The 27,927-nt window shown below is 35.6% G+C and overlaps 6 protein-coding genes and 1 long non-coding RNA gene across 7 annotated transcripts; 2 read left to right on the forward strand and 5 right to left on the reverse strand.

Moving 5' to 3' along the window:
* Positions 1 to 2,445: 2,445 nt before the first annotated feature.
* Positions 2,446 to 3,678, forward strand: LOC104715550 (uncharacterized). Its single transcript, XM_010432943.1, has one exon. The coding sequence runs from the start codon at positions 2,446 to 2,448 to the stop codon at positions 3,676 to 3,678; it is 1,233 nt and encodes a 410-aa protein (XP_010431245.1).
* Positions 3,679 to 6,705: 3,027 nt separating this feature from the next.
* Positions 6,706 to 7,535, reverse strand: LOC147938923 (uncharacterized). The gene is made up of 3 exons (XR_015565860.1): positions 7,309 to 7,535; positions 7,039 to 7,118; positions 6,706 to 6,915 (listed from the first exon to the last, which is right to left on the reverse strand). It is a non-coding gene; the product is annotated as an uncharacterized LOC147938923 (long non-coding RNA).
* Positions 7,536 to 9,962: 2,427 nt separating this feature from the next.
* LOC104711679 (aspartyl protease family protein 1-like) lies at positions 9,963 to 13,235 on the reverse strand. Its single transcript, XM_010428388.3, has 10 exons — positions 12,610 to 13,235; positions 12,349 to 12,490; positions 12,022 to 12,254; positions 11,533 to 11,763; positions 11,280 to 11,415; positions 11,038 to 11,111; positions 10,779 to 10,878; positions 10,619 to 10,685; positions 10,471 to 10,542; positions 9,963 to 10,386 (listed from the first exon to the last, which is right to left on the reverse strand). The coding sequence occupies exons 1-10, from the start codon at positions 13,137 to 13,139 to the stop codon at positions 10,163 to 10,165; spliced, it is 1,809 nt and encodes a 602-aa protein (XP_010426690.1). The 5' UTR covers positions 13,140 to 13,235; the 3' UTR covers positions 9,963 to 10,162.
* A 567-nt stretch (positions 13,236 to 13,802) lies between these two features.
* LOC104711680 (aspartyl protease family protein 1-like) lies at positions 13,803 to 16,526 on the reverse strand. Its single transcript, XM_010428389.2, has 10 exons — positions 16,036 to 16,526; positions 15,807 to 15,945; positions 15,493 to 15,722; positions 15,147 to 15,368; positions 14,921 to 15,056; positions 14,658 to 14,737; positions 14,474 to 14,570; positions 14,323 to 14,389; positions 14,155 to 14,226; positions 13,803 to 14,070 (listed from the first exon to the last, which is right to left on the reverse strand). The coding sequence occupies exons 1-10, from the start codon at positions 16,320 to 16,322 to the stop codon at positions 13,904 to 13,906; spliced, it is 1,497 nt and encodes a 498-aa protein (XP_010426691.1). The 5' UTR covers positions 16,323 to 16,526; the 3' UTR covers positions 13,803 to 13,903.
* A 707-nt stretch (positions 16,527 to 17,233) lies between these two features.
* On the reverse strand, positions 17,234 to 18,439 carry LOC147938924 (uncharacterized). The gene is made up of 3 exons (XM_087464046.1): positions 18,153 to 18,439; positions 17,861 to 17,909; positions 17,234 to 17,761 (listed from the first exon to the last, which is right to left on the reverse strand). Exons 1-3 carry the CDS (start codon positions 18,263 to 18,265, stop codon positions 17,624 to 17,626), a joined length of 300 nt encoding a protein of 99 aa, XP_087320172.1. The 5' UTR covers positions 18,266 to 18,439; the 3' UTR covers positions 17,234 to 17,623.
* A 3,281-nt stretch (positions 18,440 to 21,720) lies between these two features.
* LOC104711682 (putative protein phosphatase 2C 46) lies at positions 21,721 to 25,056 on the forward strand. The gene is made up of 5 exons (XM_010428392.3): positions 21,721 to 22,578; positions 22,802 to 23,217; positions 23,306 to 23,673; positions 24,277 to 24,513; positions 24,613 to 25,056. Exons 2-5 carry the CDS (start codon positions 22,902 to 22,904, stop codon positions 24,832 to 24,834), a joined length of 1,143 nt encoding a protein of 380 aa, XP_010426694.1. The 5' UTR covers positions 21,721 to 22,578; positions 22,802 to 22,901; the 3' UTR covers positions 24,835 to 25,056.
* A 2,095-nt stretch (positions 25,057 to 27,151) lies between these two features.
* Positions 27,152 to 27,895, reverse strand: LOC104711683 (protein IQ-DOMAIN 20-like). Its single transcript, XM_010428393.3, has 2 exons — positions 27,592 to 27,895; positions 27,152 to 27,495 (listed from the first exon to the last, which is right to left on the reverse strand). Exons 1-2 carry the CDS (start codon positions 27,751 to 27,753, stop codon positions 27,337 to 27,339), a joined length of 321 nt encoding a protein of 106 aa, XP_010426695.1. The 5' UTR covers positions 27,754 to 27,895; the 3' UTR covers positions 27,152 to 27,336.
* Between the last annotated feature and the right edge of the window lie 32 nt (positions 27,896 to 27,927).

A 27,927-nucleotide genomic window follows, 5' to 3' on the forward strand; every position in this document is an offset into this window, starting at 1 on the left:
GACATTTGGGGTATGTTAGGTGATTTCAACGAAATCCTCCACAATGGTGAAAAGCTGGGAGGACCCCCAAGAAATGATTGCTCCTTCACTGATTTTGGTAATATGCTAAAGGCATGCGGTATGATTGAACATCCAGGATCAGGTAACAGTTTCACTTGGGGAGGTAGAAGATGTGACCTCTGGATTCAGTGTAAGTTTGACATATGTTTTGGGAATAAAGCATGGTTTGAAGCCTTTCTAGTAGCAAATCAACTGTTCTTGGAAAAGAAAGGGTCTGATCATAGACCGGTTCTTCTAAATCTGTTTTCTTCTCAAGAAACTTATAAAGGTTCCTTTAGATTTTACAAAAGAATGCTTCATCAGCCTTTGGTCTTGGAATCGATACAACAAGCATGGGAAGCCTCGACCTCCTTCTTTGGGCAGTCAGTTTCAGAGCGTCTTAGGCGGTGTAGAGGAGCCTTGAGCAAATGGAAAAGAGGAAATGAGACCAATGCCAAAGAAAAGATCAATCGGATCCAAAAGGAAATTGAGATTGAGCATGCGTCCATTATTCCCTCCTTCCCTAGAATGGCTTTCCTTCAGAGACAAATGGTGCTGGCCCATAATGAGGAAGAAAGTTTTTGGCTTCAAAAAAGCAGAAAGAAATGGCATAACTCCGGGGATAAGAATACCAAATTCTTCCATGCTTCAGTTAAAGCAGATCGAGCTAATAATGGTTTGGATGCTTTAGTGGATGAAGATGGTATTGTTCATAGAGCGGAAGCTTCAAAAGGAGAGATAGCAGCTTCTTATTTTAGGAATCTCTTTACCTCATTGTACCCAAAAGATCCTTCTGGCCTCTTCGAAGGTTTCTCCCCAAGAGTTACTGGTCGGATGAATGATTTACTAATGGCTAAGGTGTCAAAAGAAGAGGTGAAAGAAGCGGTTTTCTCTATTAACCCGTCGAGTGCTCCAGGGGCTGATGGGATGACAGGGTTATTCTTCCAGCAATACTGGCATATAGTAGGCGAACAACTCACCCTTGAAGTGTTGAGATTCTTTGAAGAAGGATTGTTTCAAGAAGAATGGAATTTCACGCATCTAAATCTGATCCCTAAGAAGATTGGCTCAGTTTTAATATCCGATTTGAGGCCCATAAGTTTATGTTCGGTGATATATAAGGTCATATCCAAGATCTTGGTCTCAAGACTGCAACCTCTGCTGCCAGAGCTAGTCTCCCCTACTCAGTTAGCTTTTGTGGAGGACAGACTTATATCGGATAACATCATCATTGCACATGAAGTGGTTCATGGCCTGAGAACCCATGAAGCTACTTCAAAAACCTTCTTGGCCTTAAAAACAGATATGTCTAAGGCATTTGACAGGGTTGAATGGAGTTACCTGCATTATTTAATAGCATTGGGCTTCAATCCTTTTTGGGTGGATTTGGTGATGAAATGTGTTACATCAGTCACTTTTTCGGTGCTTATCAATGGTCAACCGCATGGAATGGTGGTACCACAGCGAGGTTTAAGACAGGGCGACCCCCTCTCGCCTTTTCTCTTTGTTCTTTGCACAAAAGGCCTCACGCACTTATTAAACAAGGCAGAATCGCAAGGATCTCTCACTGGAGTTAGGTTTGCGGAAGATGGTACCTCGATACATCACCTACTCTTTGCAGATGATACCTTATTCGTGTGTAAGGCAGAAGAGTCTCAATGTAAAGTTATCAAGGACATTCTGAGAATCTATGGCGAAGCAACGGGACAAACCATTAACCTACAGAAGTCGTCGGTAACGTTTGGATCCAAAGTGGAGGAAGAGATAAAGGATCGACTAAAAGTCATCCTTGGTATTGTCAATGGAGGAGGAGCTGGCTCTTATCTAGGTCTCCCGGAATGCTTCAGTGGTTCAAAGTCTGAAATGTTAGAGTACATCAATGTGCGTCTCAAAAACAGGCCTTCAGGTTGGTTTGCCAGATCCCTCTCTATGGGAGGTATGGAGATCCTTCTCAAAACGGTGGCAATGGCAATGCCTGTTTACGCGATGTCATGCTTGAAGTTGCCAAAAGCTACTTGTGACTCTTTATCAAGTGCAATGGCCTCTTTTTGGTGGAATGCAGTAGAGAACCATAGGAAAATTCACTGGATTTCCTGGGATAGACTGTGTCTAGCAAAAAATCAAGGGGGCTTAGGTTTCAAGGATATCGAGCTTTTCAATCAAGCTTTACTGGCAAAACAAGCCTGGAGGTTACTACAAGCTCCGGCTTCCTTGTTCACCCGCTTTATGAGGAGTCGATACTTTGTGGATGATCCTTTTCTCTCTTCTGTCTGTGGTAGAAGACCCTCGTATGCTTGAAGGAGCATTCTTCATGGAAGAGATTTGCTGAGAAGATGTTTAAAACAAAGAGTTGGCAATGGTGAGTCTCTGAAAGTTTGGACCTCTCCTTGGCTGGAAGACGGTGCAATGAGAGCCCCACTTATGAAAAACATCATAGTGGATTTGGAACTCTCAGTCAATGAGCTGATAGACCCAAAAACAAGAGATTGGTGCCCGGAGGCTTTAGAAGAGAACTTCTTCCCAAGAGAGGTGGACCTGATCAAAAAGTCAAAACCAGTTTTCTCTTCCACTGACTTCAAGTCCTGGAAAGTCAATAAAAGTGGAGATTACAGCGTGAGATCTGGTTACTGGCTAGCTTGTCAGTCTGAAAGGGAAGAGGTAATCTCCCTGGCAACAATGTTACCGTCAGTAAACGGGATAAAAGATCAGGTTTGGAAACTGTTCGCTCCATCAAAGATCAAGTTATTCATCTGGAAAGCAGCAAACGGTGCTCTAGCAGTTGCAGAAAGATTAATCTCCAGAGGAATGAAGGTAGACACCAGGTGTGCCACTTGTGGGATGGAAGGTGAATCCATCAATCATTTGCTTTCTGATTGCTCCTTTGCGAGACAGGTTTGGGCGGTTGCAGGAGTTCCCCTACCTGAATCTGTGTTTGATAATTCCTCAATATATCAGAATCTCCACTTTGTTTTATCCTTGGGGAAGGTTACATCGGTCTCTATTCAAATCAGAAGAACCATCCCGTGGATATTGTGGTCACTGTGGAAAAATAGGAATAATTTGGTCTTTGAAGGTCAAGTCTTTCTTATTCTGGATATGGTGAGTAAGATCAGAAATGATACAGAGGAATGGTTTCAAGCACAAGAGATTGAACAGAAAGAAGAAAGCTCAGTTGAACAGAGGAATGAAGGACAGAACCAGAAATGGAGACCATCAAGCAAGCCGTGGTTAAAATGCAATGTTGCATCCTCCTGGGATAAAGATAAAGCCAACTGTGGGGCGTCTTGGGTCCTTAGAAATTCCTTAGGTTCGGTTCTACTTCATAGCAGAATGTCTCTGGTGAATATAGGTTCTAAGGAGGATTCGATGCTGCAAACTAGTCTTTGGGCAATGAAGAGCATGAAAAGCTTACATATACCTAGAGTGGTTTTTGCGTTAGAGGCTTCGGAGTTGGTGGGTGCTATTAACAGGCCCTCAGCTTGGCCTAATTTCAAACTTCAGTCGGAAGAACTCTTGCTAGCCTTGTCTCACATCCCGGATTGGAGGGCAGTAGTTGAGCATAGGAAAGGTAATCTTGGAGCCTTCCTGATAGCTAAGAGTGTTACAAGGGATGAACGTCCACAATCATATGTAGCCTAGGGCTACCCCTCTTGGTTACAAGGAGTTTTTGTGTCTGACCAAAGCTATATCTAATTGCTTTGGCTCCTTGTTTATGATTGTTTAGGTTCCCTTTTGTATTGTGTCAAACTCATCAGTATAATATAATGGTATCATTCAGACGAAGAAAAAAAAAGAATCTGTAAAGTGTCGTTCAATAAACAACTATGCTTCCTGATTCATGTCTTCATCGGAATCAAACAGATGCTATCTCACATATAAATCTGAGTCGGTGTTTTGTATATTGCGCTTTTGGAAGGTTGGAGAGTATGAAAGTACATACCATTTATTACACTTGATAGAATCAACAAATGGTAATCACTTTTGGGTACAATTTTTCTCAAAATTTTATTTAAATTGGAAACATCTCTAGGTGCACCTTGTATTGTAAACACTTTAGCCTCCTCCAAGATCTTTATAAAACCAGAATTTCAAAGACTTGAACATCACAAGGTTATGTAAGTTGTGTATGTATATTAAAATCAAGATGTGTATGAAGTTAGAGTTAAAGTTTCGAATACATTTTCTATATTTACAGTTTGAATTTGCTGGACGTTATCACATAGTTTATAATTTAAGATTATAATATGTTAACTCGGTTACAAAATTAAAATAAAGATAACCCATTTATGGATTTTCAAGTATTTGTTAATATAAACATTCATAATTATAATTAAACGTTGCATATACACATAAAAGATCTTTAAGCCTCTGTTGCTTATGACAGAGTCCATGAAGGTTCACCTTCATGCTCCATCACATAGTTTATGTGATAACGTCCAGCAAATTCAGAGCTGTAAATATACAATTTTTTTTTTTAAATCCAAAACCGTTTTTTTCTTTTTCCTAAATTCTAACTATTCAAAACAACCTATAGTAAGAAATATGAATTTGACGGTGTTTTACAGTAGATACGCCTTACTTGCTAGTAAATTAATAAATTCATTATTTTCCTTCTCCAAATTTGATCTTGCTCTAGTGCGAGTTTTGTACCTCAGTGCCGTCTCTTTGTTAAACCTCCAAATTTCACACCGCAAAAACAAAAACCGATGTTCCCGATAATGGTTTTGAAATGTCGACATTATGATACCAAAGCTTCCATATCAAAGTGATAAATTTTAACCATATTATAGGACTTATAGACTTTTTTTAATGAACCAAAAGAAAAGCAACTTAGTAAATCTTATTTATCCGGAATCTACATAGCCATGTACTAGCCAATTTTCATTGCCATGTACTAGCCAATTTTCCGCATCCACCTTTTTCCGACTCTGACATTTTCATGTGGAGTCAGTTAGTCAATTATTGCTCTTTGTTAAGAATAGGGAGAATATTTCCTCAAAATGAGTCTGTTAAGCTGCATAGAATTAGGAGCGAGTACTTGGAAACGGAAGCGTTTGGAAGGGTGGAATCGATTTTAAAAAAAAAACAAATTAGGAGCTATATTTTCAGTCAAATATTACAACTTAAAAATGAAACATAAAACCTAAATTTAGACGTTATATAAATTTATAGTTGAATACAATATCGAAGTTAATGGTAGTCTAGTGGCAGGCATGATTTTAAAGCTTTAGAGGTCATGGTTCGACTCTAAAGAGTCACAAAATAAGATTTACTTAAAAATGAGAGGCAAATTAGTAGTTTCCACCAAATGTCTTCTTCTTCCTCCCTTCACGAGGGGCAAATTAGTAGTTTAAAGGTTATTACTCTATGGAAACTATATAGAAGAGGAAATTATCACTAATATTTAAAAATTGTCATGATTATGTTAAGGGAACTTTACTCTAATAGCTTAGAAAAGTTTAAAAAAGACTAGAATGTCATTTTTTTTTGGAAAATTTTAATGACATATGAACCCTTTGGAAGGTATGTTAGGAAAAAATAAATTACAAGTATGCCATTAAAAAGTGATGCCACGTATGTGTTTGTTCTACAACTGTTCAAAGTTTTTGGGGGGAAAATTCCCGCTCAAATAATCTATTTAATGATAGACATATTTTTTCTAATAGAGTTATATAAATTTTGGCAGACTTATTGGATAGAGTTTGAAAATTAAGTAGATTAAATTGGTAAAGATAGATTAGTGATGGCAGACATAAATATAGTTGACAGAGTTATGGTTATCGGTAGATATATTCGATAGATATATTCTAATGATGATAGAATTATTAATTTTTGATAGAGATATTAGTACAATGGTGACAGATATAATAAGTTAATGTCCTGTGGTAGATTTGTTTAATAGATTTATATAGTCATTATGGCAGACATATATATTGAGATAGATTTATATGACAGATATAGTTATACGTGATGGTAGATATTTCCATATGGATAGACATAATTAAAAGCAATAGAGTTATGACTTAATGAAGTGGTAGACATATTTGTTACTGAAATAACAAAAGTTAAGTAGAGTTAAACATATAGACGTGATAGAGTTATTTGGTTTGACAGATTTATACTATTGCTGTTTTAGGTCAAAACAAAGCATTTTACGAAATATGCTGTGTTTTTATTTAATATTAGGTTTATATATAATTTTAATTGATAATAACATTGTAAGATAAGGTAGTGCAGTGGTTATAGGTTGTTTAAAAGTGTTTCAAATCTACGGTTCAAAGCTTAGCAATTGGCAAATATATTTTTTTAAAAACCTAATATGAAAAGGTAAATTCAAAATTTGCTCAAGTCACCTTCTTCTCCGAATCATAAGAATATCACCTGATGTTGCAAAGAATCCAGTGATGGTTTGTTGCAACGAATCATGTTTTTATTCATATGTTATCCAAGACATTCTGTATTATGCAAATTGGGACATGTGAACAATTAAAATGATTCGAAAATCTCCCAAAACCAGTTCAAACCTAAACATTAAAATTGGCATTTTAATCGAATCTATCATCAGAATAATATAAATATTACAAAAGATTAAAAATTAAAAAAAAAAAAAAAAACCAACAAACCAAACTAGAGATTTGTTCCTAGATTGATTGATTCACCCTTTGATTAATGGAGAACTTCTCTCCTTCTGTTAATTTTCTTCTGCCGATCTCAGATCCATCCAAGAGATACATCAAATTCTTCCGGTTCTAGAATGAAGCTCTTCAAATCTTCTCCAAAAATCATCAACACTGGGAAGGTCCACCACCGATTACATGCATATTTGGTGTGATTCTTCTCTTTAATTTGCTCTTATAATATGAGCAAAATAATCCCCTAAGACACAACACAAACTGTAAGTCATCCAAACAAGATTGAGCATAGAATCAGAGCTCCACTAAAAGCACCGTATATTGCCATATACATCAAAGCATATTATGAGACATAAACGTCAATTACCTTTCATTGATACATAAAAGCCGAACATGATCGCCACTTATGTTCGATTCAGAACTCTTCATTAATTTCCATGCCCATCACTATCACAAATACGAATGTGTTATGCTCTTTTTGATCAAATCCTAAATTAATGGTAATCTGGATCCAACGTTCAAAAAAAATACTAGATCTTTGGAATCAACAAACTTGTTTTGAATCAAATCATTTCTTTCCTACATGTTAGCTATCATTAACACTAAGGAACCAAAAATTACAATAAAACATTCTTACCAACAGATTGGATAGTGGCATGGCCTGGATGTGGAACAAGATACGAAGACGAGAGACTCCAATGACAACCCACACCTCGGCGGCTCCACAAACCCATAAACAAAGCCGATAGGCTTTATTATTAAATACAAAATAAAACTAGAAGGGAAAAGAAACTCACTCTGGCTGCGGCAATGACGACGAGGGCTTGTAAATCGCCAGAATAAATCGGAAACCCTAAATCACGATTTGGGGGCAGAGAGAAAAATGAAAAGGATGAACTTAGGTTTTTTTTTTTGGTGTTTTCTTATATAATTTCAGTTTTTTTCTCTGTTTTTAATTTTAAATGGCATGAATTGTAAATACAGAAAAATAATAAGGCTTTAAAGTCTTTTTCAAATTTATATGTGTTGTTTGAGTAAAAGTTTGGTCACAAGTGTTGTTTGAGTAAACTACGAACTTATAAGTGTTGTTTGAGTAAATTTCTCTTATGTTAATCCTCTATATATTAGTAGGGATTTCAAAATACTAAGATCTCATCTCTAGAACTAGAGAGTTCCAGATATTATTTAGCAATTTATCTCCAATTGGTAATACTATTTACAATACATGTCATTATATGTTTTACCAAAAAATAATAATAAAAGATGTTGTTAAATTTATCTTTTTTTACGTGTACTATATTTTGTTAATGTGTACTTTTACAAAATTTTAAAATGTAATAATATTTAATTTTATTCGTAAAAATAGTTACTCATCAAATAATATACAAAAAAATTTCTCAATCACTAAAAAAATAAATGAATGTAACAAAAAAAATCAGCAAATTAAAGTATAAATTTGAACTTATTAGTACTCATATCTTTACATTTTATGTAAATGCATATTACACTTCTTAAAAATTTAAAAAGTTTTAATATTTTTTATTTATTTATTTAATCATTTGTCCTGTTTCAAAAAATTGGTTTTTAAACCACACAAAAGAGATGTTGCCATATATAATAACATTTTATCAATATTTTCTTGAATACGTTAAAACTTTTTCACGTTCAAATATTTTAACGGGTGAGACATATTTAAAACAAAATAAACAAAAATTTGAATTAAAAATACTTTAATGACATATTACATTTGACACAAACAAATATTAATTCAATAATTATAATTTTACTCATACTAATTTTATTTAAACTGATTTATTCCGCACATAGTGCAGTTTGTTATCTAGTGATTAATTAATTACCATGGTATTCCAATTTCTATTAAATATAGAATGCTTCACGGATTATTTCACGGCTTTTGACTCGAAATGAACATATCTTTAGAGGTTAAAATAGCGCGGCAAAACGGGTTTTGTTAAGAAAAGACATAATAATTAATAAGGAAAAGAAAGTGATTACTAACCCAAGCGTGATATATTAGCTTTGACAGGCTCTAAACCCTCGTCCTCTGTGACCAAATGCAATACATCCTGTAACAATGTCCCTGTAGTGACGGTGGTGCTAGAGTAAGGAATCTGATAAGGGCAAATACTTGTAGGAGAAGAACATCCTCCTGATCCAAAACAACGCTTGTCACTGCATCTAATGCTTGAACTTGTACAAGATGCATTGGGACTATATAGATTAGTGGTAGACTCTGTGTCAAAGAAGGGAACCAAAATATTTAAAAGCCAAAACATGTTGGAGAAGACGTGTATCTGCTTTTGAGAAGGGAACCATACCTGTACGGATCCAGAATCTTCCAAGTTGCGGGTGCAAGTGGTACCGCAATTGCAAGGGCAACCAAAGCAAATCGCTGCCTGTATCCAGAGCTACCAGGAACGAAGAAGAACGTGGTGTTCCCACAGAGATATTGGCGTAATGCAGACTGAAACCACATAATCATATTCATACATAAAGCTTTATTATCGAAACCATAATTTGAAAGAATTGAAAAGATTAATAGCTGGACTCTTTCGCATTGTTCCAAAGCAAAGGAAGCTAAATTTGATTCTTCTACCTAAGTCTTTCTTTAATGTTTGTGCTAATACTTAAACAAAAAAAGACTCAAGTCGAAGAATCAAATTAGCTTCGCCCCCACTTGTTTGGAACAATGCAAACTACTTTGTTTAGTCGAACTAATATCCATTATATTTTGTATCTTCTTCTTCTTCCCTGAAGCTGAAGAGTGACGACTGACGCGCGTAGAGTCTCTCGTCTAGTCGTTACAAGTCTTTTTTTAGTCAACTCTTTAGTTTTATGGAAAAGCCTCTTTACGTTTCATATTCTTTCACTTCAGTCCTTAAATTTCTTTTCTTTTCTATTTGGTGCAATGATTTCCTAGTTATTTCATAATCATATAGACAACATACAACAAGGAGGGATTATATAATTTATTATTAGTCACACAAACAGATATTAATATAGACAAGTTGAACCATGTCCATTTGCATGTTCGTCTATCATTTTATGTTTGTCTTCGTTATAAACAAAAATTCTTTTTAAGAATCTCATATTGATAAATTTTAGATTTGGTAGACACATGCATGCTTTCATGCTCCCATATAAATTAAGATATAGTATTTATAAATGTCCCACTTGGATGAAAGGTTTATAAAATACCCTCTTTTGGTACCAATTTATATCTTTTCCTAACGAGACAAACAAACATGTTTGACAAAATACATAATCTCCTTCCTGCAATTGTGCCATGCACTTTGATATATCCAAAACATTAATGTAACAAAACCATACATATATATGTAAGAGGGAGATAAGATTACCACTCTCAAACCAATGAAATATTGTTTTGTGCACAATCAAACGAAGATTATTATTAAATGAATGAACATACAATGCCGTCAAACCAACACAAAACAAATGGCTTCTGTGATTCAGAGTAAGGCCAAAAGAGGTAAGAGAAGTAGGAGTTGAGATGTGAGAGGGATGAGTCTGGCTGCACCGCCTGTGGAGTTGCGAGGGTCGATTGGGGGTGGTGTAGCAGAAATGACAGGAGGAGGAGAAGTAGGTGATGGAGCGGATACAGTTGGACTTGGTGCTACAGTTTCGATCTCTGGTGGTGGAGGAGTCGTGGATTCCACGCTTTCATCTTCAAAACCTGTCCATAACACAAAACAAATCATGATCTAGTATATTTCTATTCCAAGGATATATACAGTCACTTCCTGATTTGGTCACTCACATAAAGACGGCTTCCAACCCAAAATCATCCTCTCCCGATCGAATACAACGCGGTAGCCAGCCAAAAAGTTCTCTGCAATCCACAAAATGTTATCATTATATGCATATGGATATATACAGAATTTGTGTATCAGCGTTGAGATACTTACGTCCAATGACATTAATTTTGAGATCTACGCTCTTCAGAACACCCAAGCAGTACATTACATTACCCTCCTGTTACTCATTGTTCATATCCAAAAAATCAAAATCTCAATAGATACGCTACTACATGAAAGAAAGAAAGAAGGAATTAAATCCATGTCTTACATGAGTTCGTGCCGTGAAAAACGGATTATTGAGAATGATTTTGCCTCCTCCTACGAAGGTCATCTCCACTAAGGGGAATTTTATGCTTGTGGTGTTTGGGCTGCAATGTGAAGATGAAGAGCATCAGTATACAAATGTGATACAAATTAGTCCATCTTACAAGTTACTTAGCTGCTTTCAAATCCCTAAAAGTCCAACACGTTCTACTAAAATAGGCAAAATCATCTAATAACTATGCTGATAAGAATGCGAGCATGACCTCAAGTCGTAACAGAACTCAAAGGGAACCTTGGGATCAACTGGGCGTCGCCTGTCGTCGACAAGATCGTCAAACTGCAAAAGTAAAAGAACGAATGTCATTGTGATGTAACAAACACAAGCTTGGAGGAAAGGATTTTCTTCTAAGAAATCTTCATCTTAATATCCACTCCAAAAGTTACTGATATATCTAATGATTCAACAGCTCAATATTATCTAAGAGGAAGAAAAGTTTGTACATACAGCTTTGGTAAGGTCACCATATGCTGGCTCCAGCAAGTGTGTAAATGATGAGCCAGTGTCGAATTTTGCAAAAAATCCAACGTCAACAGGATCTCTCCCTACTGATACTCCCGTCACATTTACACCATATGCCGTACTAGTTTTCATTTTGGATCAAAAATGTCAAAAAGAAAACAATGGGAGATAGAAAGGCAATCGGTGTAGATACTACATCAAGTTAAAAAAAACTATAAGCACTGTTTTGATTTCGTACCTTGGTGCAACAGAAATGAATGGAGTCTCCTCCTGGTCTGTGTAGCCTTTGTCTCCAAAACTGATTCTTCCCACAATGCCAATGACACGCCCGAAACACATTGAGAAGGAGTTTGCGGTGATATTGGCTTTTGCTAGGAGGCTAGGAACAGAGTAATCTTTAATACCAAGCCCAAGAACACCATTCACAGATATATTTCTCCGGAGCAGACCTGTCTGCTTCTGACCGCAACTGCATCAGAAACACGGATTCAGTTCTTTGGCAATCTTCAGAAGTCATTTCTCAAACAGAGGACAGTTGATGGAGCTATACATGAATGCTCAGAAGACCTCAACATTTTACATGTCCGGATTTCACACTATATAAAATATTGCTTTTGCTATGCACAACATGGCGTTAACAGGACATGAACAGGTTTTTAGAGGTGCAATAGCGTCCATGAACCTTTTTGGTTAAGAAAAGACAGAGGATTAAGAGTCATTTACTTACCCAAGCGTTACATTAGCTTTGACAGGCTTTAAATCCTCATCATCAGTGGCTAGATGCAATACATCCTGTACCAATGTCCCCGTGGTGGCTGTGCTGTTAGAGTAGGAAACCTGATAAGGACAAATACTTGCAGGAGAAGAACACTTTCTCGATCCAAAACAACGCTTGTCACTGCATCGAATGTTAGAACTCGTAGTAGATGCGTTGGGAGTGTATAGATTGAGTGGTACACTCTGTCTCAAAGAAAAGAAAACAAAAGTGTAAAGCAAAAACGGTTTGAAACTCTGAATAAGATACGTTAATCTGCTTTCAGAAGGGGAAAGAAACCTGTGGAACTCCAACGTCTTCCAAGTCGCGGATGCAAGTGGTACCACAATTGCAAGGCAACCAAAACAAATCGCTGCCTGTGTCCAGAGCCACCAGGAACGAAGAAGGTGGTGTTCCCACAGAGATATTAGCGTAATACAGGCTGAAACCACATGAATGTACAAATCAAATTCAACAATGAGTGGATTCAAACATAACATATTGCATTACTAACAAGAAAACGAATTGTAGTGAAATCAAGATGAGAGAAAGATGCATTACGCTCCCAGAAGTTTGATTGAAACCGTGAGGTTTCCTTTATCAAAAGTGATGGGGGTTTCGTCATTGTTGGAGGCAAGACCTCGACCTCTGATCAAACGATCACGGTGGGCCAAAACCTTGAAGTACTCCAAACTTCCTGTTTCCGGCACTATATCGTCAAGACCAAGACTTTGTTTGACCTTATCAGAGAACATGTGGTGTGCTTCAAATCCGAACTTCCCAGATGCCTCACATCTCTCTAAACCCCAATATACAACTAACACAGACAATAACACAAACACTTGGCGTGCAACGTCCATGACTTCAATCTCAGAAGTTCTTTTCCGAGAAAAAAAAAAACACCTCCGGAATAAAACTCCGGTTACTTTCTCAGATAACGATATATACTCCGCGCGTATATGTAAGGAAACTGAAGAATTGAAGCCAAACAAAAAGTCAAAAGGTTGACTAGTTCGCATTGTACCAGACATGCTAAGAGAAAGTGATTTGATCCTTTGAGGTAATACTTGTTTAATCGGAGTAGTAGCCATTATTTATTTTTTTGTATCTTCGTCTTCTTTCCTTTAAAGGAGAAGGTTGACGAGAGGGCAGAGTTCTCTTACGCTCATCAGGAGAGTGAGAGAGACGACTTTTTGAATTTAGCCGTTTATATAAAGTCTCTTATTAGTCAACTCTTTTCTTTTGCGAAAAAAGTCCCTTAACCCTTCTTCTTTTGCATTTAACTCCCTTCATTGTCTAATTTATTTGTTATTCGCTCGTAATAATATAATTATATCAATTAACATTGTTGTATCGTAGCTGACCTTTTTAATCATGCCACATTAGATCAGTATATATATACGTATACCTAATTTAAATAAAGAGGTTGTTGGCTTATATTACAAACATTTGTTATCATACTAAAACTCGACTTACATATAACAAACTGAAAAAAAAAAAAAACAAGATAAGCTCTTTTTTGTATGTAGTCAACGGACTAGGATGGCATTATGAACCATGCAGTCGTATAGATAGACAAGTTGAATCATTCTTAAGTCTTCTAATTCATCATTACTTAAAACATTTCAAAAATTCCATATTAGACTTTTGGATATTAAAATTTGGGAGAGGAATAAATGTTCTCATGCTCCCATGTTAAGATATAGTATTTATAAATGTTCCACTTGGGTGAAAGGGAACATGGGGCCAGAAGATGAGAATTTAAGTTTTTTTAGGATAGATTAAATAATATATGAAACTTATTAAAAGATAGGAAACAGAAATAAGTTAGCTCTTTGCACAGTAGATGTCACTTTCACAAACATATCAAAGCAATGAAGCAAATGATGAAAAGTGAAGAAGCAGCCAAAGGGTTCAAACGGGTGGAAGGGTTAACGGTTTTTGGAGACGGCGTTGGCGGCAGCGATGGCGGTTTGGCTGGAGCGGTTGGTCCCTTGGAACCAGAACCGTTAGCATCATTACCTGAAAAAATGTCCAGAAGTAACTGGTCACCAACATGAATCTATATATATTTGGTCAAGATAAGTTAATTAAGTTTGGACATACAATCAGATTCTTTCCATCCCAAGATCATTCTCTCCCGATCATGGACGATTCTGTAGTTGGTCATGAAGTTTTCTAACATAGAGGAAAAGTTGATGTGGTTAGGAATTGGTTAAAAATGTGCAAGAAGATGTTTTTGGTTGGAGGAAAAGAAAAGTAAAAGAAACGAACGTCCGATGATGTTGAAGTCTGCATTAACTTGCTTCAAGACGGCCAAGCAATATACTTGAAAATTACCCTGTAACGTAAATGCAATGGAGATTAATCGTATATTTATATAGTCAAAATATGATATGTAATATATAAGATGAGATATGTGTACACTGGAGGTGTCGAAGACAAGTATTGGGCTGAAAATATCATAAGCCGCTCCTCCTTTCATTTCAAAACTAATTGAAGGAAGCTTCTCTTCATCTGAACTGCAAACAGCAACACACATATGCATCAAATATTTCCTTAAAGTTTTTTTCTTTAATCAGATTTATAGCTGAAGATAGCTAACGTACGTTGATGTAATAACGTAGCAGAACTCAAAGGGGCTTTCCACATTTGCCGGAAGCCGTTTGTCTGGTACAGAGAGATGAAACTGCAAAACACAACACATTAATAAACCAACTTGCTAGTTGACTAATGCCTCATTGTTTCAGAAACAATTTACGCGTTTGAGGTTGTAGGTTCACTTGGAGCGTACACTATAAATGCAACCGTAAACGCAAACAAACAATCTATGCATGAATATAAAGAGAGGTCAATACAGTTAGGTAGGTACATTTGTGGTTAGAGAAGTGTAGTAAGGCTCCAGCAGCCATGTAACCGCGGTCCCGGAGTCAAATATTGCGCTGAATTCTGTTTCTACCGTCACACTTCCTACCTTGAATTTGGTGATGCTCACATCGTAGAACGGCCTGTGTTTCAGATCATGTTAATGTACGTTACCTGTGAATGTACTTATTGGAAAGAATAAAATAAAAAGGTGTAATCAAAGGAGAGTTTACGGAGAGAGGGTGCCACTCAATGGAGTCTCAAGCTGGTCTGAGCTGCCTTTGTCTCCGAAACTGATTGTTCCTTTCCCTTTGAGACCAAAACACATTGAGAAAGAATCCGAGGTCACTCCGGCTTTAACCAACATGTTTGGAACCGCTAGGTCGTCTATTGCAAGTCCCATTATACCATTTACAGCCACTTTTTGGAATAACCCTAGTTGGGACTGACTACATCTGCCAGCATTTACGTATTCTATTTTGTTAGTTAGTGTTAGAAATTTCACATATATGAAAGTAAGAAAAAATCTAAAAGTAATATATAAAAAGACAATGAATGAAGTTAGAAAGAATTACAAACCCGAATGTGATCCGAGCCTCTCTAGCTTCTCCTTCTTCTGTGCTCATGTGGATCACATCCTCCACCAACACACCAGTGCTTCTGCTTCCCGGCGAGAGATATCGAATTCTGTAAGGACAATCGCTGAGCGGAGAAAGGCATCTGTTTCTTGATGTACAGAGTGTGCTATTGCATGTAACCTTTGTGCTTGATGTTGATATGTTTGGGTTGTAGATGTTAAGCTTTATCCTCTGTGTATACATAAAATTTCTTTAAAATATGATCGAGTTTTAACGTCATAACATAACATTCCAAGGACCAAGATAATATATTACCTCGCCTTGGTCAGTCTCCATGGTCCGAATGCAAGTAGAATTGCATTTGCAAGGTAACCAGAACAAATCACTTCCCGTGTCTAAGGCCACCAAGAACCATTGAGGCGGTGTCCCTACCGTCACATTCGCATAATGTAGACTGATCATTAAGAATAAAAAACCATTAAATCAAAACTCTATATAGTACTATACCATTGGCAAAACAGAGGAGTTTCAAAAAGTTTCATACAAACTAATTTCTTGGGTGGAGTTGCCTTGAGCGAAAGAAATAGTTGTTTGATTGTTATTGGAGGTTAGCCTCCGACCTCTATCCCGGTGAACCAACGCCTTGTAATAGTCAAGACTGCCCATTACAGGCAAGCCATGGCCACCTAGAACGGTCTTGACCTGCTCTGAGAATCTATGATGAATTTCAAAGGAGAAGGATCCTGAGACAGAAGAAGCCCATCCCAAACTCATAACGCAGATGAATCCAAACTGAAACATCCATCTCAACTTCCCACTACTCCAAACCATTCTCCGGTCTTTCCTGTCTCTTTATATGAATCTATAGTTATAAGAAAACTTAGGAAGAGATGTATTGATTCTTGCTAGTTGAGTTTCTTTTACTACACGAAACTTTCTTCGTTTTCATAAGGTTCTTTTTTTTTTTGGTGTAAGGGAAAAAGGTCAACGTTTTGTCTGGTGCTTGGTCTTTGTCAACGGATTTTAAAGATCGTTATTGAAGGATTATGTTGCCAACGAAATTTTCGTATTTAATTCAATTTTTTTAACATCAACTCTCCTATTTAATTATTAGGAATATGCTATAGAGAATTATCATAATATTTCTTCTTTTTTTTCTTAGTCTTAATAAAGAAAACCACAAGTACTACTACTACATTGAATCGTTGTGTGTTGTGTTGTGTGGCTATTTGTATAATTATTTGGTGGAACTGTGTGAATAGAGAGACGTGGAGGGATGTTTGTTTGTTCCATCAGTTTGGTGCAGCCGGTACACATTATTAGGCTATGGTTTTAAAAATGTTTTAAGTCCATACGGAGAACAATGGGGTGATTTTGTCATATAATATAAATAAGAGGATGCAAATGCAAATACTGATAAAAGTATTGAAGATGTAGGTTGACTGTGGATAGATTCATGTACACGTGTCAGGAATTCGTCATGCACGACTCGAGTTGTTTCTTATTAATCCGGCTTTGTATTTTTTGATGAAATGAGATGAGAGCTCTCAAATAATTTGGTTACGAAAGACTCTGCTTTACTACTTGGTAGATCTTAAACTAAAATATATTTAGTTGTTGAGAAAACTGATAGAGAGAGTACGTATAACTCCGGAACTTTACACATACGATTATTATACGAACAAACTACAAGTGTCGGTAGAAAATAGGAAACACAAGTCATGTATAAAATTAGACGAATGTTTAGAAGACAGAATAAGGCTTAACAAACTATAAATAAAAAAAATAAAATAAAAAAAAGAGAAAATGTTAGGAAACAACCAATTAATATATTATAAACATCCAAAATCCTATCCACGTACGTATATAATTTACCATCCTATATATATAAGTCTCTGCATTCATTGTGTACGTAGTTAATTAGTGCCCTTGAACTCAGTGAGAACTCTCTTCTTGGTCGAAAATATATCCATTCACTTATGTTTTAGGATTTTGACAACCCACCTATCTTTACTCAAAGATCGATTGATATGGCAGTGTAGTACTGTACGTAAGGAGTTGTTGTTTTCTTTTTTTCTTTTCTTTGTTTTGTATGTGGCTGATAAGGTACGTAGCCATGAAAGATGTGAATGTCAAGCCTTGGTTCTTGATAAATTGGGGAGAAGATCGAGGCAGTGAATGAAACGTAAGTCGTGTACAAGAGGATTCCCTGTTCTCCTAGGTGGAGACCCTGCGTACCACATTGACTCTACTGTTCCACCTTCTATCGGCTGCACCTACCACAATTAATATTTGTATTTACTTAACACTCAAGATCCATGCATGCACGTTTGGAAATATCCAATATATCTAATAGAAATGATGGTGACCTTATCAATTATGCTGATAGCGTCGCTTCTTCCCTCCGTACTTTGTTGGCTGATTAATGCACAAACATGTATATGAGTACTGAATCATCGTGACAAAATTTCAAGAATCATAAAAAGAAGTAAGAGGATATAGGCTTCGATTGTTTTAAAAGAAATACATATATGCATTTACGTTTATAAAAAAAAAGGAAATTTAGCAATTTAAAACATTCTTATTGAAATCAAATTAACCACAAACGCCAAATGTAGAAACACAAACAAACGAAACAAGAACTAGAGTATATAATGTTACCAGGTGGAGGAATGTAGAGAACACGAGAGAGGTTTGAGAAAGTCAGGAAGAGAAGGACACACACGGCGAGGCTTAGGGCAAAGAGGCTGCTTCACTTCCGAATGATGTTGCATCGTTTCTATATTATCTTATTAATCCGGTTCAAAGAACAGGTTTTTTTATTTAAACTGATGTTTTGTAATTAACTGGAGTCTGAAAAGTGATTATTGAGTGTGAATCTATATATATACAAATGTATAATTCGTTAAAGAAAGAAAATGAAGAATTTGTAGTGATGAGTGAGAGCCAAGTTTGGTTATACTCGGGCAAAACTATCTTTCAAGAAAACGTGATCAATTTACATGTGGGGGTCTTTCTATGATTCCTTCATTTCTTGGTGAAGAGTGAAAGTAGGGTTGGTGTTCTTGACTACTCCCCCTATTTTTTGCCTTTTTTTTTTAGAATATATATATATATGGATTAATTGCTAATAGAAAATAATGTGCATTATTAGAGCAAAGCCAACGGCATAATCGTTGAAAGATTTTAATTTTTTTTTAATATTTTAACTATATATATTTTATTATTTTTTATTGATTTTAACTAGATATATGACACTTCCTAAATAAGAAATTAATTTTTTTTAAGGAGCACTCTCTCGTTTTATCTTTCTCTCTCATTATTATTAGCTTTTTATTTAAGATCTCTGAAATAAAAGCCTCCGATGGAAATGCCCTTATAAGCATTAAACTATATTTGTGATATTCTTTTCTTCAAACGTAAACTACACCTCAAACTAAATATTACTAGTAATCGATCCGCGCTATATGCGGTAGTTAGATTAAGGTGTATTCTGAATTTTGTTGTGTATATTTTTTTTGGTTTTTGTAAATTAGTATAATTTAGTTTGCTGTTTTTAAAGAAAAAATTGAGATCATCTTATGTGTTTATAATGCGTTTTTAAAAAATTATTATTAGAAGTTAACATTATTTAGTTGAAGTTGTTGTTTTGCTGTAGTTTTTAGTTGTTATTAATTTATTATTATTTTCCATTTTGTAGTTGGATTGTTATTTAATATTTTCTTATGTATTTTGTAAACTGTAGCAGTAATTGTTTTGTCAATGTTTTAGTGTTTGGAGTGAAAAAGATTGTGGATTTTATTAAGAAAAATAAATAAAATCAATAACTTACATTCCTCTTTTCTGGACTATTTTTGTTTGTTTCATTCGGGCTCAATTTCTCTGTAAGACTTATAATTTATGGGTTTATTGGGCTATTATTTGTATGTTATTGAGTTGAAATTGATTTGTTCTTTTTCAAAATCCGATGTCCTCGTGAACGGATAGGAGAAGAGCAATTTTCTGATCTAGAGGTCTGTTTGAGTATTTAACTTATGTCTTTGATGCTCGTAATAGTTTTTTCAGTCATTCCTGTTATAATCGTTTTCTCTTAATTTTTTTTTTTGGGGGTTTGCGTATTTGGTTGATTCCTTGCTGGCTTCACATCTGTTGGGGATATTTGGTTATCCCCTGTTGATTTCGTTAAAGGTAAATGTCAATTGGGCTGCAAATTTGTTTATATAAAAATTTGTTGGCTTCTTTAGGTTTTCTAATTAAGTTGTGAGTTGTTTTGTGTTCTTGGTTGTAATTTTTTTTCCCGTTTGTCCTGTGAGTGATTTTTTCGATTCGATGTGAGTTGTGTTTTGGGGAAAATTAATATTCTTGTTTATCTTGCTGTAATTTTATAAAGTCTGGGTTGTTTCTTGTTTTCTTGGTTTTTTTTTTCATATAATTTTGTGTTACGGTTATCTGATTGTGGCATTCATATATTTGAATCTTTTTAGTTTATTAAATGGTTGTTCATCTCTTTGTATCTTTGTCTTTTGTGATGGATTTGTGAAGTGATGCCAAATAATTTTAATTGATTTCTAGTTGTGTTTCCTTGATTATTTGAAAGTGTTGCTTGGGTTGCCTCGTTTTAATATTTGAAATTTTAAATTAGGATCAGTTTAATAGAAAATTTTAACTATATTATTACCACTAATAAAAAAATTTAGTATTGTTTTCTTATTTTAACATTTAGTTTATTTTACATAATTATTTTTTTATTTAAACTTTCGATTAATTATAATTAACATAAATATGCACTAAATGAATATTTTAAATTTATTTTTAAAAAAAAAATTGAATTCATAGGATTTAAAAATAGTGATGGGTCTAGAGACTTTGAATGAAATATTGTTGGACCTACAGATTTTGGATGAAATTTAGTTGGTCAGTTTGTCATTTGTATGATTGTTTAAAATGCTTATTAAAATCTGTAAGACCCACAAAATTTAAGAAGAAGTGGCTGTAAAAAAAATTGAATTTATAGGATTTTAAAATAATGATAGGTCTAGAGACTTTGAATAAAATATTGTTGGGCCTATAGATTTTGGATGAAATTTAGTTGGTCAGTTTGTCATTTGTATGATTGTTTAAAATGCTTATTAAAATCTGTAAAACCCACAAAATTTAAGAAGAAGTGGCTGATGTGGCAACTGACGTGGCGGGACCAGGAGTGAGCAAAGTTAACTTTATACTAGGTACTAACCCACGGTAGACCGTGGACTGAACATTTTATTAAAATTAAATTTAAAATATTTTTTTCTGCTATTTTGATATTTATAATCATTTGTGATTTGTAATATATATATGCATATTTTAAAACTGTTTTTTAACTTTAAAATGAGTTCATTGTTTTAGTGTTGATTGTAATAATCCTAATTTTTAGTAACAATAATTTGTGTATATATACAACATGTAAATGTGAATATACTTTGAAGATTAATTTTTATTTATTACTTTCAGCATTACTCTTTATTTATTATTAATCATAAATGGAAACTTTATCCTTATTATATTGGATAAATTTAAAGAAATCCTACTATAACTGAATTTGAAACAAATAATAAATAAAATCCATAATGCAAGCAAATGTGAGTAACGTGTGAGTTTGAAAATGTGAATGCAACATCCTACTTACAATCGGATTATTGCTGCAGAGATTGTTGCAAAAAAAAAAATCTGTATAAAATCAGATTATTTTTATGGTACTATATCAGAAAGAGATCTTACTTGTTTAAGTGAATGAATATTTCTAAATATATGTTTTAGCAACAAATTTAATAAATTAATTTTTTGTTTACTTTAGTTAAATTGTCGTAATTATCCTTAATGATCATATCTTTTTTTATACTATTTTCAATGGCATTCTAATGTAATTTTTTTACATTTTTAATGTTACTTTTATAAATGTACTTCTCAATTAATATAGTAGGATATATAGATACCTAATTTTTTTTATGTATTCAAACATCTCTAAAAGCATATATCGTAGCCCGTAGGTATACACACATCCACATATTACCAAATATAGGTTATTAGTTGGTGTTGGAAATCCACATTAAAAACTGTAAAAAGATTACCATTTATAGTAAGTTGGTTATAAGGCCCAACATACATATCTTAAGGCCCATGGTCGAAGAGGAGGATCGAAAGGGAGGGGGGAAGCACATGGGAGAGAAGTGAAGGGGGAGGGAAAAGAAGTGCAGGTGAAGGTCAGGTGCAGGTGGAGATGTTTATGTATGAGTGCACACGTATGTCTTATTTTAGACAGCTAACGTTTTTAAAAATCATCTCATTATATCACGTGTCCCTCTTTCATATCACTCACAGATTTTATATATCTTTTTTTTTTTTTTATAACTATCCATCTTCTTCCAATCTAACCAATACATTACAAAACAAACACTTGTCTTTCTTTCTTTCCTCCTCTTTCATCTATCTAATATCTGCAACACTTTTTTTTTTCTAGAAGCAAGCACTACGCCTCCAAGTTATAAGGAAGAGCCGTCGAATTTCAGAGTTGGAATGGGGTTAATAGATAGAATTATTAGTTAGTAGGGATAAATCGTAAGTAATAGAAAGATAAAGGACCGTTTGTGAAAATAAAAAGAGGTAAGAAAAGTCAATTAGAGGAAAAAAGAAGGGTTAGGTTTAGAAAATCTGATCCAGTAATTGAGAGATTGGATTGTCTGGTTAGAAGCAGTGGAGCCCTTTTTTTTTTCTTTCTTCTTCTTCTTCTTCTCTTTCGCCTTCTTCTGGAAGAGAAGGTCGACGCTACTACTTCTTTCTTTCTTCTGGATCTGATTTGGGAATCCATCAATCTCTCTTTCTCTACCATCATAGATCCTTTTAGATCTCACCTGTTAGTAACTCGAGTATCGTTCGTGTTTTGCCGACCTTTTCATTTACTAAAACCCTTTCGAATCCTTTTGCTTGGATTATAAGATTTACTTCTGATTGAGATTCTTCTTTTAAAGAGTTTATCTGTTTGACTGGAAAAGTCTGCGACTTTTTCTTCTTCCTGTTGTTGTTACTTACATCAGCTTCTTCAGAATCTCAGGTACTACTTTTCTCCGAGTTTGAAAATAAAAAAGTTTGGATTTTGTTCTGATCTTTGTTGAATTAATTATTCCCTCTTGCTTATCTGATCCATTGACCAATTGGGTTTGCTGATTTTTCTGAGTTTAAAAGTTGGGTTTTTGATTTCATCTTTTACTCTGATTTTTGTATACTCTGTTCAGATCCTTACTTAACTCTGTTTTATTGCTTTGTTTAAATTGCAGATTCTTAAAACCTTAGGATTGTTATCTACTTTGTTTGTGTTTCTGTGCATCCCTTTGACGGATGTGGAGGAAAAAAAGGGTTGCCCTGATGAAATGAGGGATGTTATCTACGTTAATGAAACTCTTGAGTGCTTGTCTGTGGCCGTCTTCTTCTTCCTCGGGCAAGTCCGCTGATTCGACAGGAAAACAAGATGGATTGCTTTGGTATAAAGACTCTGGTCAGCACCTTGTTGGTGAATTCTCCATGGCTGTTGTTCAGGCCAACAACTTGCTTGAGGATCAGAGCCAAGTTGAGTCTGGTCCTTTGAGTACTCTTGACTCTGGTCCTTATGGAACTTTTATTGGTATTTATGACGGTCATGGCGGCCCTGAGACCTCGCGTTTTGTTAATGATCATCTTTTTCAGCATCTAAAGAGTGAGAGCTACTGAATGATATATGCATACAATACAAGTTTACAAACCAATCGTGTGGAAACTAAAAAATGTTCTTTTGAATTCTGTAGGATTTGCAGCAGAGCATGCTTGTATGTCTGTGGATGTTATTAAAAAGGCGTATGAGGCGACTGAAGAAGGGTTTCTAGGTGTTGTGACAAAGCAGTGGCCAACTAAGCCACAGATTGCAGCTGTTGGGTCTTGCTGCCTGGTTGGTGTTATATGCGGAGGGATGCTTTACATCGCTAATGTTGGGGATTCTCGTGCAGTTCTTGGAAGGGCTATGAAGGCGACAGGAGAGGTTATTGCGCTTCAGCTCTCCGCAGAACATAATGTGAGCATAGAGTCTGTTAGACAGGAGATGCACTCCTTGCACCCGGATGACTCTCATATTGTCATGTTAAAGCACAATGTGTGGCGTGTTAAGGGACTTATTCAGGTATGTTTCTCAATGTGTGGCGTTGAGCATAGATTTTAGGGTTGTAGGATTTAGTTTTTTCCTTTCAGGTACATGAGTATGTTAGTAAATCATTCGTTAAAATTGATATGTTGTTGTCTTTGTCTAACTAAGGCAAACCGGAGAAAAACTGAATTAAATGGCCTTGAACGTCTTGCTGGTTTCTTGAAAGCTAAGACGCTAGAATTCTAATCGAAAAGAACACGTTTTTCTTACTTTTATCATGTCAACCTTTTTTTCCTGTATGGAGATAAGGTCTATCCATTGAATTAGACTGTACACCCAAAAGCCTAGATTTGTAGTTACTTTGACTTTGACATTGCCTACCAAGTACCAAACCCACCAACCCAAGAAAGTCAGAGCTTTGGTTGAAATTGAAATTGGTGGTAACTAAAAGCTAGTTTGTGTATGTTCCTACATTTAGATGTAAGTGTTATAATAGACTCACTGAACAGTTGAACCCGTATCTATTACTGCATGTAGACACTAGGTGCAAACGCGTAAATATGTTTGTTCATTTGCCATGTCAAGATAAATCCTTGAGGTCGAAGTTGAAAAGGATAAGATATGTTTGTTCCTTTGTAGATATCTAGATCCATAGGTGACGTGTATCTTAAAAAGGCGGAGTTCAACAAGGAACCATTGTACACAAAGTACAGACTCCGCGAGCCATTCAAAAGACCGATCTTGAGTGGGGAACCAACTATAACGGAGCATGAGATCCAACCACAAGATCAGTTTCTGATATTTGCTTCTGACGGACTATGGGAACAGCTGAGCAACCAAGAAGCTGTTGACATCGTTCAGAACCACCCACGAAACGTGCGCAAGACCCATTTCTTCTTTCTTTTAACGTTTCAATATAAACCTATTACAAAACCAGAGATTGACTCTGTCCCTTTGTTGTGGAAATGAATGCAGGGGATAGCACGGAGACTAGTGAAAATGGCACTGCAAGAAGCGGCAAAGAAACGAGAGATGAGATACTCTGATCTGAAGAAGATAGAGAGAGGAGTGAGGAGGCATTTCCACGATGACATAACTGTGGTCGTCATTTTCCTTGATACGAATCAGGTGAGCTCTGTCAAAGGACCCTCTCTCTCTATCCGAGGCGGCGGTATGACCTTCCCCAAGAAACTCTAAGATACTCTCTCCACTTTTAGGTTCCATCTTTTGTAGTTATATAAAAAAAAAAGTTACTCTTGTTGGTATAAGAATGTATAATTTTAACGTGAAAGCCACACACTACTGACGTTTGGAACTCATTCCAGTAATTATTAATTTTTATTTATTCTGCGAAACTTTGTGTAACGATGTAATTGTTGTTGATGATGAATGAATATGAATGTAGGCCTTCTTCTGTCATGTATTTTGTATTTTTTATCCACTATACAGAGGTGCTTGAAAGTGATTTATATTTTTCGTTCACTGTACAGAGGTGCTGAAAGTGATTTGTGTTCTAAATATGTGAATGAAGCCAAGAATCAGTTTATACTAAAATCTCAAGTCTACAATAGACATGACTACAAATCATCATCCGTAAGAATACATATATCCCCGCTTCAGGTCCATTTTTAAACCCTAGAACTTGCACCTTATCAGGTTGTAACTTCTGCTCCTGTCGAGAAAATTCTAATTATGTGGCGACATTATATGCATTGATTCACCGTAAGAAGCCATACATATTGCACGTTTTTGTCAGTTTACTCTAAAAAGAAGTTGTTAAATTCGCTTTATCCCTTTAATTGTAGCTTATTCTGTTCTACTTGTTCTGATGCCAAGTTAAAGCTTTATATCTAAGGAGCTTAAAATAAACTAATGAGACATTGACATCAGTTTACTTATGCAGGCATTTACTTTTCCTTTTGGTTTTGTTAATGGAGAAACCTAGGTACGCTGTAGATCATGTTCTGCAGCCATGTAGAGAGAAAGGTGGCCCGAAAACTCGGCGTGAGTACTATTAGCTTCTTTTACATATTAGTAGCTTATTGTTATTATAATGCAACAACACTGATATCAAGCTACTCAACGGTAACGAATCATAAAGTGAACTATTGTAAAACAGTGATCTAGAAAGAAATAATGAAGCGTGTTGATGAGTAGTAAGAGATATGATTTGATTTTGTGAGTCAAGAAAATATAATTGGGTAGAGAGAGAGATAAAGTGTGTCTTCTGCATAAAATTTATGGCAATGGTGGACCGGAGGGGTTAATGTAGTAGCATGAGAGAGAAGTAAATAAGGGTGCAAAAGTTTTTGCCTTCCCACCAGTCCTAACCAGACAAAAAAAGGGTGTTCGTTTTAAACAACAAGCTCTGCTGTTACAATGTGACATTAAAACTACGAATCTTTTCTCTTGAGAATCATCAATGGAGAGAGAGAGTGTGAGAGGTCATATTAGGGTTCATAACTTGCTTAAGGGGTTGTAAAAAGCAGAGGAAAGAGAGGGGCCTAGAAAGAAAAGATAAAAAAGCAGTAAGAGACTATTAAATGTTGCAGGCAGGCCAGCCAGTGTCCCCTCCCTTCTGCGAGATTCCCTCAAAATTTATTACAAAAGCATCTTCATCGATGTTCTTTTAATTCTTCCTCAAAATCTTTTTTTTTTTCTTTTTTTCTTTTGAATTTTGTTATGAGCCTCCTTAAGATAGAAAGACAGAGGAGGAGACAAAGGAGTATAGGTTCTCATTGCATAACCAATTTAGTTTTGAACGATGGATATATGAAGTATGAAGAGAGAGAGAGAGAAGAGAGTGAAGTAGGGAGTAAAGAGGGTGAGCCAGCTTTTTGTGCTTTGGTAGTAGATGAGGTTTTAATGCTCCATACCTTCCATTTCCTTCTCTCATACCCTAATTTAATTCCTCTCTCCCTTTATAACTCCCCCACAGACATTCTCACTTCTCCTCCTCACACTTCACATCAAACTAACACACTTCTTTCTTAGTTTTTTTTTTTTTTGCATTTTACAAAGATTGCTTCCTTTGATGATCAACACTTAAGCATGATAGAGTCCCTTTGATATTGGCCTGGTTCACTCAGATCTTCCTGAGCATTACACACGTACATTCTCTTGATTATCTGATTGAGCCGCGCCAATATCTCAGTGCTCTCTCGTACCTCTCTATCTTGGACTTTGCCATCTTTTAGATCGAGCAATATGATTTGCTTATCTTTGTTGAAATGGATACGGTTGGGTGGTCGTTTGCCCAAAAAAAAGGATACGGTTGGTTGGTTGTTGTTTTATTTTCTTTGTAATTACCTAGGCGATGTAGACTCTTTAAGGTAACTGATCTTGCTTATAACTTTCAGATTCATAAAAATCAGACAAAACAGTGCGTCTCCACGGAAGCCTTTCCCTTTCTTCTTTTCCAAGGTACCTATCCAAATACTCTCTATATACGGATCTTTGTAGAATGTATATTATTTACCACTTACTCATCATAATTTTGAGACAGAACAGAATGTGTCAGCAAAACTGATCTTGTTTATTAGTACAAATGCAGGGTGTTAGAGAGTTAGCTAGTAAGTACATATACAACAAAAGTCACAAACCGGGGTATTAATTAGAAAGGACAATGATGTATAAATGTCACAATCACAAGATGTTTAATTAGAAAAAGAAAAAACAGGGCAAAAAGCAGAGAGGAAATCAATGGGAGAGAAGCTGACGAGCACGAACCCTAACCTGCAAACGAGCAAGAGCATGCATACAATGTAAAGCTATTCGAGCTTGTCTCCTCACAAGCACTCCTCTGGTCACCGCTTGTAACTTGACCAGACTCTTCAATGCTCTAAACGCTCTTCTTGCCTACGCAATGCTCTTAGTTTTTTACCAAATTTGTTTCTAATATAAATTGTAATAGGGATGAGATAGATATTATGAAAGGAAAGTGAGTTATATTACCAGGTGACCTCTGAAAAAAGATTGGATTTTAACAGCGGCTATATCTTCTTGTCGAGTAGTTTCTGGAGCTGATGATGATGAACGAATGATAGTGATTCTGCTGTGAGATCGCCTGAGAATTTTCCTCCGTACAACGCCAAACAATCGTTTGGAATTGGCCATATGTTTATTTCGATATTGGCTGCTTCCTTCTTTGATTTGGTTTAAAAAAACAGTGAAACAACGTTCAAAGGAAACGTAAAATGTGAATTTTTTTTAAAAAGTGAAGACGGTGGCTTTAAGGGAAGGACATGATGTGCTCTCCTCATATCATCCCCCTAACTAACGAACGTGCTC

Source organism: Camelina sativa, chromosome 9 (genome assembly GCF_030686135.1).
Source record: "Camelina sativa cultivar CO46 ecotype springtype chromosome 9, ASM3068613v1".
NCBI classification, from domain to species: Eukaryota; Viridiplantae; Streptophyta; class Magnoliopsida; order Brassicales; family Brassicaceae; genus Camelina; species Camelina sativa.

Bases quoted from the DNA above. Each gene is read 5' to 3' on its own strand.
- LOC104711682 (XM_010428392.3), top strand. From the start codon at position 22,902: ATGTTATCTACGTTAATGAAACTCTTGAGTGCTTGTCTGTGGCCGTCT. The intron at 23,218-23,305 runs GTGAGAGCTACT...TGAATTCTGTAG, and splicing joins TCTTTTTCAGCATCTAAAGA to GATTTGCAGCAGAGCATGCT. The intron at 23,674-24,276 runs GTATGTTTCTCA...GTTCCTTTGTAG, and splicing joins GTGTTAAGGGACTTATTCAG to ATATCTAGATCCATAGGTGA.
- LOC147938924 (XM_087464046.1), bottom strand. From the start codon at position 18,265: ATGCAACATCATTCGGAAGTGAAGCAGCCTCTTTGCCCTAAGCCTCGC. The intron at 17,910-18,152 runs GTAACATTATAT...TGCATTAATCAG, and splicing joins TCTCTACATTCCTCCACCTG to CCAACAAAGTACGGAGGGAA. The intron at 17,762-17,860 runs GTCACCATCATT...TGGTAGGTGCAG, and splicing joins CTATCAGCATAATTGATAAG to CCGATAGAAGGTGGAACAGT.
- LOC104711679 (XM_010428388.3), bottom strand. From the start codon at position 13,139: ATGGCTACTACTCCGATTAAACAAGTATTACCTCAAAGGATCAAATCA. The intron at 12,255-12,348 runs GTTTCTTTCCCC...TCTTTGAGACAG, and splicing joins AAGACGTTGGAGTTCCACAG to AGTGTACCACTCAATCTATA. The intron at 11,764-12,021 runs GTAAGTAAATGA...TTTCTGATGCAG, and splicing joins AAAGCTAATGTAACGCTTGG to TTGCGGTCAGAAGCAGACAG.
- LOC104711683 (XM_010428393.3), bottom strand. From the start codon at position 27,753: ATGGCCAATTCCAAACGATTGTTTGGCGTTGTACGGAGGAAAATTCTC. The intron at 27,496-27,591 runs GTAATATAACTC...AGCATTGCGTAG, and splicing joins CTTTTTTCAGAGGTCACCTG to GCAAGAAGAGCGTTTAGAGC.
- LOC104715550 (XM_010432943.1), top strand. From the start codon at position 2,446: ATGAGAGCCCCACTTATGAAAAACATCATAGTGGATTTGGAACTCTCA.
- LOC104711680 (XM_010428389.2), bottom strand. From the start codon at position 16,322: ATGGTTTGGAGTAGTGGGAAGTTGAGATGGATGTTTCAGTTTGGATTC. The intron at 14,571-14,657 runs GTACGTTAGCTA...TGCTGTTTGCAG, and splicing joins TGCTACGTTATTACATCAAC to TTCAGATGAAGAGAAGCTTC. The intron at 14,227-14,322 runs GTTCGTTTCTTT...CCTCTATGTTAG, and splicing joins AGACTTCAACATCATCGGAC to AAAACTTCATGACCAACTAC.